Raw genomic sequence first — 11,943 nt, forward strand, 5'->3', positions numbered from 1 at the left:
AACTAAAAGTAATAATGAATGAACAGGAACACAAATAAACTAAAAGTAAGAATGAATGAACAGGAACACAAATAAACGGCGAAAGAAAATAAAAATATACACAAACCAAAAGATTTCTCCCATAACCTAGAAGTCACATATACAGAGCTACTAAAAAATGAGTACAAGTCCCAAAAGTGGACCACAGAAACAAGACTGTCTCAAAGAGCAAAAGACAGATAATATATAAATATATATATATATACATACACACATATATATACAGAGGGAGACAGGTAAATCAAGAACGCTGTATGCTTACCCTTGTCTCCAGTCATGACTGCAGCTAGCTCGAAATCAATGCTAATAGTGAGTAATCAAACCTACATCACGAAAATAGATGCAGAGTGTAGTATGAGTACCAAAAAAATAGGTACCCAGTAGGCATCATAGGCCGACTGAGCAAGATAAGGAAAAGTAAACTAAAATGCGAGAACTAACCACAACCAAAAATAGAAATGCGAACTCAAGGTAGGTATGTACACGAGCATACTCAACATACAAGAAGAAGGAGAGAAACTAGCTAAATCCACCGGGCTCCCATAAACTCAGCCGGTATACTCGTGCACAAGTCTAAAAGTAACAACCTGTATGGACTTCCATAAGCCCGGTAAAAACAAATATAGTTGAAATAAAATAAAAGAATTTGATGAAGTTCCTACAATGCCACAACTTCCCGCGGACTTGAACAGAACCATTCTGTAAGTTGAAGCTTTAACCAAAGCTGAACTATAGTTTAGGACTTGGATCGAAGAATCATAAGAGGATCAGGGACTTGAACCAAGATTTGATAGTAACCAAGGACTTGAACAAGGTGTGGATAATCGTGGAATTGAACCACGTGCAAAAGAGACCAAGGACTTGAGGTTAGGTAATAATAGCTATGAACTTGAACCAGGACTTGTAAGTAGCTATGGACTTGAACCAAGTTTGATAGACGCAGTAGACTTAAACCACAACCAAGTAAAGCCAGGGACATGAACTGAGGCAATAATACCAAGGCAAGGACTTGAACCATGCCCGATGGAATCAATTGGGGACTTGAACCATGAACAAAGGCGAATTGCTCAGAATTAGGATTAACAGCCAACCGAGTGTCATGAGAAGTACCCTTAATCTGAGTTCCATTAATAAATCACTCCTGCCGATCCATATCTAACCAGGATTGATGAATAGACTTTCAAAACCAATAATAAGGTGATACGGAACTAATATAATGGTAGGATATTATGGAGATAAGATTTCAAACCTTTGTAACTACCTAGATAAGGCTTAGACTATCAGACTCAAGTCTTCTCTATTAATCTATATGGAGCTGAGCTAGCCGAAATGACGTCATAGAAGTTCCAAGGCCGGCTAGCACCAAAATTATGCAAGTGTAAGGCAACACTAGTCTAAGCCTAGACTAAGGCCAAACATGCTTCCAAGGACATAAACCAAATAAACAATACTCGCCTCAAGGTATGGATGATCAACACTTGACAAGAGATATGATCAACTAGCTTGAATTCCCAAAAAATAGAGAATACAACATGAAATTTAGGAATTTAGCATGCTTGAATCCCCAAAACCCCCTAAACAGATAAAAATTGGTATACAAATGCCTAAACATGCTCATTCTAAAGAAGGGGAAATCATAGCCTACCTGTAGGCCGATTGTGCGTGCTCGAACTCAAGAAATCATAGTTTTTCCTTTTCGAACAGCCTTAGAACGCTGCCATGCTATCAACAATAGAATCACAAAGTCAATACGGTCGTTTTAACACCAAAATTACTATATTACGAGATGGGTCAAATTTTGGAGTAAAAAAATGAGAATATGGGACTCGCTCTGTAAATTATGGAATTGACTCCATGAAAAATTCTTAAATGTTACTCCAAACTTGTGTTCCAAAAAGGAACACAATTCGAGGCTCGAAATAGCCCCAACCTGAACATGCAATAAAAATCTAAAACAAGCAAAAAAGGACAACAAGGGCAGCGACTATATTCAAGAAATTACCAAAAGTGAAGTAGATGAAACCAACCACACAACAATGATCCTCGTGAAAATCCGCAATCTAGGCTCTTGAATCACAAATTCTGACCTAAAATAAGTAAGAAATTATCTTCCAAAATTCTCCAAAAATGTGAGCTAAAAAATGAGCTATGACAGCAGCTAAATCATGATTCTTACCTCCAACAAAACTTCAAATATGAATGCCAATCATGACAACACATTCTGTGTGGAAAACCACACAAATTAGCCTCTTGAACTGCTAGATTCGGGCCTAACAAGCCTAAGAAATCAAGTCTCAAAATTCTCCAAAAACCTTAGGTCAAAACTCAATAATAGCAGCAGAAAAATGGTTCAATTTAACTCAAACGATTAATCTTCAACCAATTTTGACTATACCATGATTGTCTCCACAAAAATTCATGCAAGATGGACCTTTGAATCACTAAATTCGGGCTTAAATTTTTTAAGAAATACAATTTGAAATTAGAAGAAAATTTATGAGAAAGGTTGTCTTATAGGGCGAGGGTGCGCCAAATACGGTGCACCAGTGCACAACCTGATTATTCTCTTTTTTAAAGTCTCCGATGGGGTGCTTGAGATTCATTGTAAGCCCCGTGCGCGCAAACAAACTATGCTACCCCACCAAATTTAATATTTCAGACTCAACAGAGTACTCAAAATTTCCATTTGAGGTAATATTAACAAAAAGTGGTTCCACACCTAATTGCCATTTTTAGTCAAATTCTACAATGGGCCTCGGGATTAGATCGAAAGCCTCGAGAAGTGAATGAAGGGTTCATCCTAGATCAAATTCGACATGTCAAAACTAATTGCGTTGACAAAATTTTCATTTGAGCGCATTTTTCAAGAATATTGACCAAAGTCAACCATATGCCAAATTTCCAAAGCTAAATTACCAAATGATTGCAAACTTGTACCGATTACCTCGATACTTGTGTCGATCATGTTACTAGCCTAATTTTACCATTCAAGAGCTGATAAAACCATCAAAATTCCATTCTGAGTTCATTTAATTGAAGCAATTACCAAAATCACTTTTTCAAGTAATAAAAACTCCAAAATAGGAAATGGGCTTAATACCCAAATGAACGACCAGGCGACTGAACAGTCAGCGTCAGCAAGTCATATATGACTTGAGGTCACTACAGATATACTCTAAATGAAGAAATAAATGCTTTATTTAAAAAATGACCCAGAGGGTCTTTACAACATCCACTACTAAGAGTCAAGAACTACATGAAGGCTCAAATAATCAGGGAACTCACCCGCATCTCCTACTCGGTCTCCTAGGTAGCCTCCTCGACTGGACGATGCGCCAACGGACCTTAACTACAGGAATGACTCTTGATTTTGACTGTTTGACATCTTGATATGTCGCGTATTTATGATATTTTGGACGCTCAAAATACTGAATTAGTGTGTGTTGCAAGCATATTTTGTAGATATGATATGCATTTTGTTTGTGTTGTATAAAATCTAAGTCACGCATGAGTTTTGATGATTCTTTGGGTATGAGTACTGTTTGGATTAGGATTGAGGAATATGAGCCTCACCACGGACTATAGTGCCCTGTACGGGCCGTGGTGGTTGGCGTAGTGATGATGAGAGAAGAAAGTTGTGTTGGAGGATATGATGAAGTATAACTTCATAGAACCCACCACGGACCATAGTGCCTTGTACGGGCTGTGGTGGATATTGTACTGCTGATCTTGTGAAGATGTTGTTGCTACAATTTTGTCCAAGTGTAACTCTATGGAACCCATCATGGGCCATGGAGTCCACTAAAGACCATATTGGCTGATCGTAAAGATTGAGGGAAGAAGTTGGAGAATTCACAAAGGCTATCACAACGGAAGTAAGTACGGACTGTATTCATCACCATAGAGCGTGATGATTGCCCGTGAAATAATCAAGTTTACACAGGTGAAGAATCCAAGAAAAATACCATAGAAGCAGCAGCACGGACCGTTAACTTCACTATGGTCCGTAATGACCTAGAGTGAAAAGTGCCGACTTAAGTTTTCCTAGTTGGTCTTGGATTTGATTTTGTATTTCTATAAATACCTAAATTTATTTTATTTTTAGGGTTCCACATTTTATTAGTTTTTTGAGTACTTTGTGAACATATTGAAGCTACACTCTACTACTTTTGGAGATTGATTCTTAAAATATCATTCCAGTTTTCATTCTTGATTTGTGGTTCTTGTGTTTGATTCAAGGTTTACTTCTTCATTCGCGTAGGTATTGATTCATGAATTCTACACAAATTCTTGTTCTTTTACTTACAATTATGATTAGCTAAGCCCAAAACTAGGGTTTTGGGAACAATGACAACTTAATTAAATAGGCAAAATGTAACATTGATATTCCTAATTTGTTTTTACATGTATTGTGGTTTCTTTAGTTAAAGTCTTCTCAGTGAGTGCACGCATTAAGAACTTTCCCATATTCATTGCTTTCCCGGGAGGGAGGTAGTGATTAGGAAAAGAATATCACAAGAATAATTCGAAGAGTTTGACTTCGAAAGAAGGGATACATTTTGTCTAAGTTACTTGACACCGGGAAGAGATAGTACTTTGAGATCTAGAGTGAGGCATAATAAAGAATACATTCTGAAACCGAGAGAAGATGAATGAGATACGTCTAAGAAGAACCTAGAGGTGAATTAGATGTTACATAAATTGCTAGATTTTGCATACAATACATTAAACAATATCATTAATACAAATTGTCTTTTAAGTTACTTGTCATGGGAAACACAATCCTAGCTAAATTCCACTATTGTTCACAATATAATTGTTAGTTACATTGCTAAAACATCATTAAGTGGTTACTAAATTAAACAACATATCCCCCCATTTTACTTTATGCAACTTATTTTTTGGGTAGTAGTAATTACACTGAATACTGACAGCTTATAGAACTTGTTTCAACCTATTCCCTATGGGTTCGACCCTGACTCTTAGTTTGGTAAAATATACTGCTAATGGTCATCTATATCTCTTTCGAGATGTATAATTGAGCATTATAAAAATGGCATCATTTTTAAGGAATACGACTTTGAAATATTTTATTAGTTGCTAATTCTATTTGTAGTTCTATTTCCTAATTTTACTTTTTGATTCTTGTTTGTGTTTTTGAAGGGAACAGATAGTGCATGCATAACACATGAAGCAAGGGTGAACCACTACTTCCCTATGATCCTAAACTATAAAGTTCAATTCGAAAGATGCATGCACAAGAGCATGAGGCGCTAAGGCTGAGAGAGCTGGCTGAAAATCAAGTTAGGAATAGTGATGACAATAAGGATGTGCTCAATAGAGCTTTGTAAAGAAGAGATCAAAGACCTGTGAACTTTGCTCTAGTTGATGATGATGTTGATATGGATGATGCGGGAGCTACTAGAGCTATAGTCCCCCACCACTACCTCCTGGCGTAAAGTTCACCATAACTAGTACCATGCTACAGATGTTAAACCTAAAAGAAACATTTAGTGGAGCAGCAAGTGACGATGCTAACCAATAGGTGATGAACATTATTACCACCTGTAAGTCCTCTAAAATCCCTGGGGTTAGCCAATTAGCTGTATGACTGCGTCTGTTTCCGTTGTCTTTGTCTGGGGAGGCATTGAAGTGGTTAAATAAGCTTCCACATAATTCAATCACCACCTGGAGGGAGTTGAAAGAAGCATTTTTGGAGAGGTTTTTCCTACCATCCAAGAAGTTGGAAATCAAGGATGAGATTGGTTCTCACAAGCAGTTACCTACTGAAGTAGTACATGAGACTTGGGAGAGATTCAGTAAGAAGCAAAAGTAGTGTCCAAATCACAACCTGGCTGATGAGCACTTAAAGGAATTATTCTACAGGTCTTGCAATTTTGTAACCAAGCTAGTCATAGATGCAACTTGTGGTGGTTCATTCATGGCCAAAACATTTTAAGAAGCCACAATAATTCTAGATCAGCTCACAAAGAATAACAGAGCCTGATAGACTAGAGACACTGATATAAATGTTTTGGCATTCTATTTGATATGTTAGTGGAGCAAAGGCGAAAGGAAGATGAGTGTGATTAGGACATGGCCCATATCAGTACTCAGATGGATCTATAAACCAAGTGTTTATTGGTGGAGGGCTTGAAAAGGTAAAATCTATGGATACTAGAAGTCCATATGATAAATCAGAGTTTGATTAGGAGGAGGAAGCCAAGTTTCTGAATAGCTAGGGGCATTTTCGGACATACAACAATGGAAACCAAGTTCGGAACTTTTAATGGGGTAACTACTATAACTGGACAGGTAATCATGATCAAGGAAATCAACAAAACAAGGACAACTTCAAGAATGATAGAAGTGGAGTTTATGTGCCACCAATGAACAAAGATCGGGCTGAAAACAATAGTGGAAACTTTAAGTTGGAAGACATAATAAAAAAGGTCGTACAGAAGGTTGAGGCGACTGATTCTGGAGTCAGATATATGTGAGGATACATGACTAATATTAGTCAATTGGTGGATTCACACTCTACCTTTATCAAGCAATTAGAGCATCAGATGGGCCAATTATCAACAATATTTAATTAGAGGAAGACTGGTACTTTACCTAGTGACATGATGCAAAGTCCTAGGAAATATGGGAAATGCATGACAGTGACAACGAGGAGTGGTAAGGTACTTTCTAACACTATTATTATAGGCGCTAAGCAAACTAAAGATACATTTTCTAAGATTGATGGGCAGGCAAGGCATCAGACAAATACGGTAGTTATGTTCAATGAAGATGATGAGGCTGATGAGCTAGTATTGGAGTGGAAAAATACAAGGGAGAATAATGGTACAAAGCAAATAGAGGCAGACGGACCTTACCCTTTTCCACCTATTCACAAGCCGCCACCGCCATTTTCCTATTTATTGAAGAACAAGGCCGAGGATGGCATATTTCTGAAGTTTATTTCAATGCTTAAGGAAATATTGGTCAACATTCCATTGGTGGAAGCGCTAGAGCAAATGCCAAGTTATGCCAAGTTCATGAAGGATTTGGTTACAAAGAAGAGGACAGTTTCTTTTGTGCCAGCTGACAATTTACATCAGTGTAGCGCCATTTCCACAAGATCATTGGTGGAAAAGAAGGAAGATTCAGGAGCATTCACCATTGGTGCTTTCAATTTTTCAAGGGCTCTATGTGATTTGGGAGCTAGCATTAATTCAATGCTACTAGCCATCTACAAACAGTTGGGCTTGGAAGCCCCCAAACAGACTTCTATGCGGCTACTGATGACGGATAGATCTGTGAAACATCTAATAGGAAATTTTTGTGATATGTTGGTGCGAGTGAGCAAGTATATTTACCCTGCTGATTTTGTCATACTGGATTGCCAAATTGATTTTGAGGTTCCGATTATCCTAGGGAGACCATTTTTGGCGATTGATAGAACATTGGTAGATGTAGAGCATGGAGAAATTACATTTAGTATAAAAAATAAAGACATTAAGTTTAATGTATATGGCTCCATGAAGCATCCAAAGGATATGACTGTGATATCTTTTTTCAATATTGAGGTAGAGAATATTATTGATGTGCCTATTAAGGAAAGGCTTGCTGCTGACCCTTTACCAGCTATAATGATGAATTTTGATGGTGATGGTATTGAGGGGTACGATGAGTCTGTAAATGCTTTGTAGGGGTCAGGTCATACACCTATGCTCCCAAAAATCTTGATCTTGACTTGAAGAACAACCCAACTCCACCTGCTAAACCATCCATAGAGGTACCGCCTGCACTTGCACTCAAAGAATTGCTAGTCCATTTGAAGTACGTATTTCTTGGTGAGTATAACACTTTACTAGTAATTATTACTATAGATTTGAGTAAAGAACAGGTGACAACATTGGTGGGGGTATTGCAGAGTTATAAGAAAGCCATTGGTTGGATTATTCCTGATATTATAGGTATTCCTCTTGGTATTTGCACTCTCAAAATTTAGTTAGAGGAGGAGTGCATTACCAATATCAAACACTATAGGAGATTAAACCCACCTATGCAAGATGTGGTAAAGAAGGAAATTATTAAGTGGTTAGATACAGATATGGTCTATCCTATATTCGACAGCAACTGGGTGAGCCTTGTTCAATGTGTCCCTTAGAAGGGAGGTATAACAGTTGTCGTGAATGATAAGAATGATTTGGTCCCCCTTAGGCCAATCATTGGATGGAAAGTCTGCATGGACTACAAAAAACTTAACAAATAGACTTGGAAGGATCATTTTCCAATGCCCTTTATGGATCAAATGTTAGATAGGTTGGTAGGTAGTGGTTGGTACTACTTTGTGGATGGGTACTCTGCATAGAACCATATCTCTATAGCACCAAAGGACTAGGAGAAGATGACCCTCACATGTCCTTATATCACCTTTGCATTCAAGCTCATGCCATTCGGACTATGTAATGCTCCCACTACATTCCAGCGCTGCATGATGTCTATATTCTTTAACATGGTGGAGGACACTATTGAGGTATTTATGGATGATATTTTAGTAGTAGGTGATACTTTACATGACTTTTTGTTGAATCTTAGTAGGGGTTTGAAGAGACGTGAAGAGGCCAACCTAGTTTTGAACTGGGGAAAATGCCACTTAATGATCAAAGAGGGTATTGTGCTATACCACAAGATTTCTGACAAAGGGTTGGTGGTAGACAAGGCGAAGATAGAGGTGATTGAGAAACTGCCTCCTTCTATCTCTGTAAAGGGTGTCCACAGCTTCCTGGGTCATGTGGGTTTTTATAGCCTTTTTATCATGGATTTCTCTAAAATTGCATACCCTTTGTGCAAGTTATTGGAGAAGGAGATAAAGTTCTACTTTGATGAGTCCTACATGAAAGCATTTGAGTACTTAAAGGAGAGGTCGATCTCAGCCCCATTAATTGTTGATCTTGATTGTTCTGCCCATTTGAGGTCATGTGTGATTCTAGCGGTGTTTCTTTGGAGGTTGTGCTAGGGCCAAAGCACAACAAGATTTTTCATCCCATATACTATGCTAGAAAATCTCTAATTGCAGCCCAGAAGAATTACACTATCACTAAGCAAGAACTATTGGCAGTAGTGTATGCATTCAAAAAACTTTGAGGGTACCTTTTGGGTATCAAAGTGATAGTGCACACTCACCTTGCAGCCTTGCAATATTTGATGATCAAGAAGAATGCTAAGCCAAGGTTAATCAGATGGGTTCTATTGCTCCAGGAATTTGATTTTGAGGTGAACAGTAAAGGGAGTGAAAATCAGGTAGCTGACCACTCGTCTAGGCTTAAAGATGAAAATAGAGGTAAGGATGAGCTTGACATTGATGATTCTTTCCCAAATGAATAAATTTTGGCTTCCACTCTTGATCTTATTCCTTTATTTCTGATTATGCTAACTATCTTATTAGTGATTTTATGGCTGAAGATTTTACTTTCCACCAGTGAAAAAAGTTATTACATGATATTAACAGGTACTTCTGGGATGAGCCATACTTATTCAGGATGTATGCTAATAATGTCTTCAGGAGGTTTATCCTAGAAGCAGAAATGCTAAGCATTGTGGAGGTCTGTCACTCCTCACAAGTAGGTGGAAACCATAGTGGGACCGTACATCACAAAATATAGTATAATGTGGATACTACTGGTCTACTATCTACAAAGATACACATGACTTGGTAAAGAGCTATGACCAGTGCCCAAGGCTGGGGAACATGTCTAGGCATCAAGAGCTACCTATGACACAATCCTTGAAGTACAGTTATTTGATATATGGGGCATCGATTTTATGGGGCCGTTCATGAGCTCATATAGGATGAAATATATTTTTTTGGATGTTGATTATGTCTCAAAATAGGGGGAAGCTGTCTCCTTACAAGATAATGAGAGCAACAGTGTTGCTGGTTTTCTACGGAGAAACATTTTTTCTAGGTTTGGGACTTCTAGGGCTATCATCAGTGATGGGGGCTCCTATTTCTGCAATAATATCTTTCAAATTCTGATGGTGAAATATGGTGTGCAACAGTACAAGATAGCTACTCCATATTATCCTAGTCTAGTGGGTAGGCTGAGGTGTCACACCGAGAAATCAAGGAGATTCTAGCCAAGTCTATGAATACCAACAAGACTGATTGGGCGAGGAAGCTAGATAATGCTCTATGGTTATATCAGACAACTTTCAAAACACCCATTGGTATGTCCCTATACTAGTTAGTATTTAGAAAGGCGTGCCATTTGCTTGTAGAGCTGGAATATAAGACATTATAGGCCTTGAAAAAGTTGAACTTGAATTAGAATAAAGCTGTGCATATGAGGCTAGATCAAATCAATAAGATGGATGAGTTTCGCTTGCGCGCGTATGAGATTGCTTCCCTTTACAAAGAGAAATGAAACTATATCATGATAGGCACATTGAAGAGTGCAAATTCAGCATTAGGGACAAAGTGTTGCTATTTAATTCTAGGCTGAGGTTGTTTCCAAGCAAGCTATGGTCAAAGTGGACTAGACCGTTCACCATTACACAAGTATTTTCTCATAGAGCAGTTGACTTTGAAGATCAAGATGGTCATAGGTTCAAAGTGAATGGACAATGGGTGAAATGATACTTGGGATCTCCTGACAAAGTGAAAGTTGTTGAAGAACTCTAGCTTGATAAAGTCTAAGTAGTCAAGGAACCTGCATTGTGCTGCGACATTAAATCAGGTGCTGCATAGGAGGAAACTCATGGGGAATATCTTCACGAAGTTCGAGTAGTAGAGTAGCTCGCATTATGCTGCAATGTTAAATCAAGTGCTGCATGGGAGGCAACCCAAGGATTATATTAGTATTAGATAGGTTAAATTCTGTTATTTGATGTTTTTATAGTGTCATGTGTGTTCAGTGAATGCAGGGTCTCAAAGGAGGAGAAAAACATTAGAAAGTGGCCAAGGTTCACCACCACGGGCACCTATATGAACCATATAGAAAAACACATCCCATGGTGGAGTAGTGTAATGCGCAGTGTCTTTTGGAACTCCAGGATTATGGGAGGGATTATGGTCCATTTTCAACTTCACAGACCATTTTGCCTTCCGTGAATCCAGGTAAGGTCCCTCATTATTTTCCTAAGTCCATGAGTACGGTAGGAATTACTATTTGTGATACACTTCACAGACCATTATGCCCTTCTTGCAACCCAGATAAGACCACCTCTATTCTGTCCAACTCCTTTTTCATGAAAGGAAAGTACGATCATTGGTCCTTTTTATGATCACCTATCATTGAACGTGAAGCCTAGTTGGATAAGTGATATTTAGTCGACCCGATTTTGACCCGGATGCAAACTAATTAGGATTTTGATTTATTACCCATTTTCCACCAAAAATCTGAGTCACTCATATTCTCTCTCACTATGAATCAACACAACAAACACCCCTCCCATTCCTTGCCGTGAAAACCCATCCACCTGCTAAAGGATTCAAGTTGCAAATAGTTATTTGTGGGTGTAGTCGAATATCCTAGTCTTTAGAACTGTGAAATCAACTGTGTGGAGCTTACATTGAATGACTTCAGTAAGTTTTTCTTGTGAATTCCTTGTGTTGATGCTGTGTTGTAGTTAAGATTATGAGGCGATGCAAAATGAGAGTTTTAATGACTGGGATATGTTCAAATTTAATGTCTTTGTAATTATTCATTTGATATGGTGATTTGAATTCGAACTATGATAATGTGACATTGCAGACAAGTGCATAGTTGTAATAGTTTGAACATGAATTTATACTTGTTGTTTTGTATGTTGCAATGGGATGAATTTGCTTCTAATGATTGTAAATACTGAGTTATGAAGAGTGAAGTAATTTGATCAATGGCAGAACTGAGAGATCGGGGATGATGACTT

General features: G+C 38.0%; 1 protein-coding gene across 1 annotated transcript; it reads left to right on the top strand.

Annotated features, from left to right (window-relative positions):
* The first annotated feature begins 6,665 nt into the window (after window positions 1–6,665).
* LOC129903681 (uncharacterized) lies at window positions 6,666–7,736 on the top strand. Its single transcript, XM_055979221.1, has one exon. It carries the CDS (start codon window positions 6,666–6,668, stop codon window positions 7,734–7,736), a length of 1,071 nt encoding a protein of 356 aa, XP_055835196.1.
* The last annotated feature ends 4,207 nt before the right edge of the window (window positions 7,737–11,943 follow it).

This window comes from Solanum dulcamara, chromosome 9 (genome assembly GCF_947179165.1).
Source record: "Solanum dulcamara chromosome 9, daSolDulc1.2, whole genome shotgun sequence".
Taxonomy (NCBI): domain Eukaryota; kingdom Viridiplantae; phylum Streptophyta; class Magnoliopsida; order Solanales; family Solanaceae; genus Solanum; species Solanum dulcamara.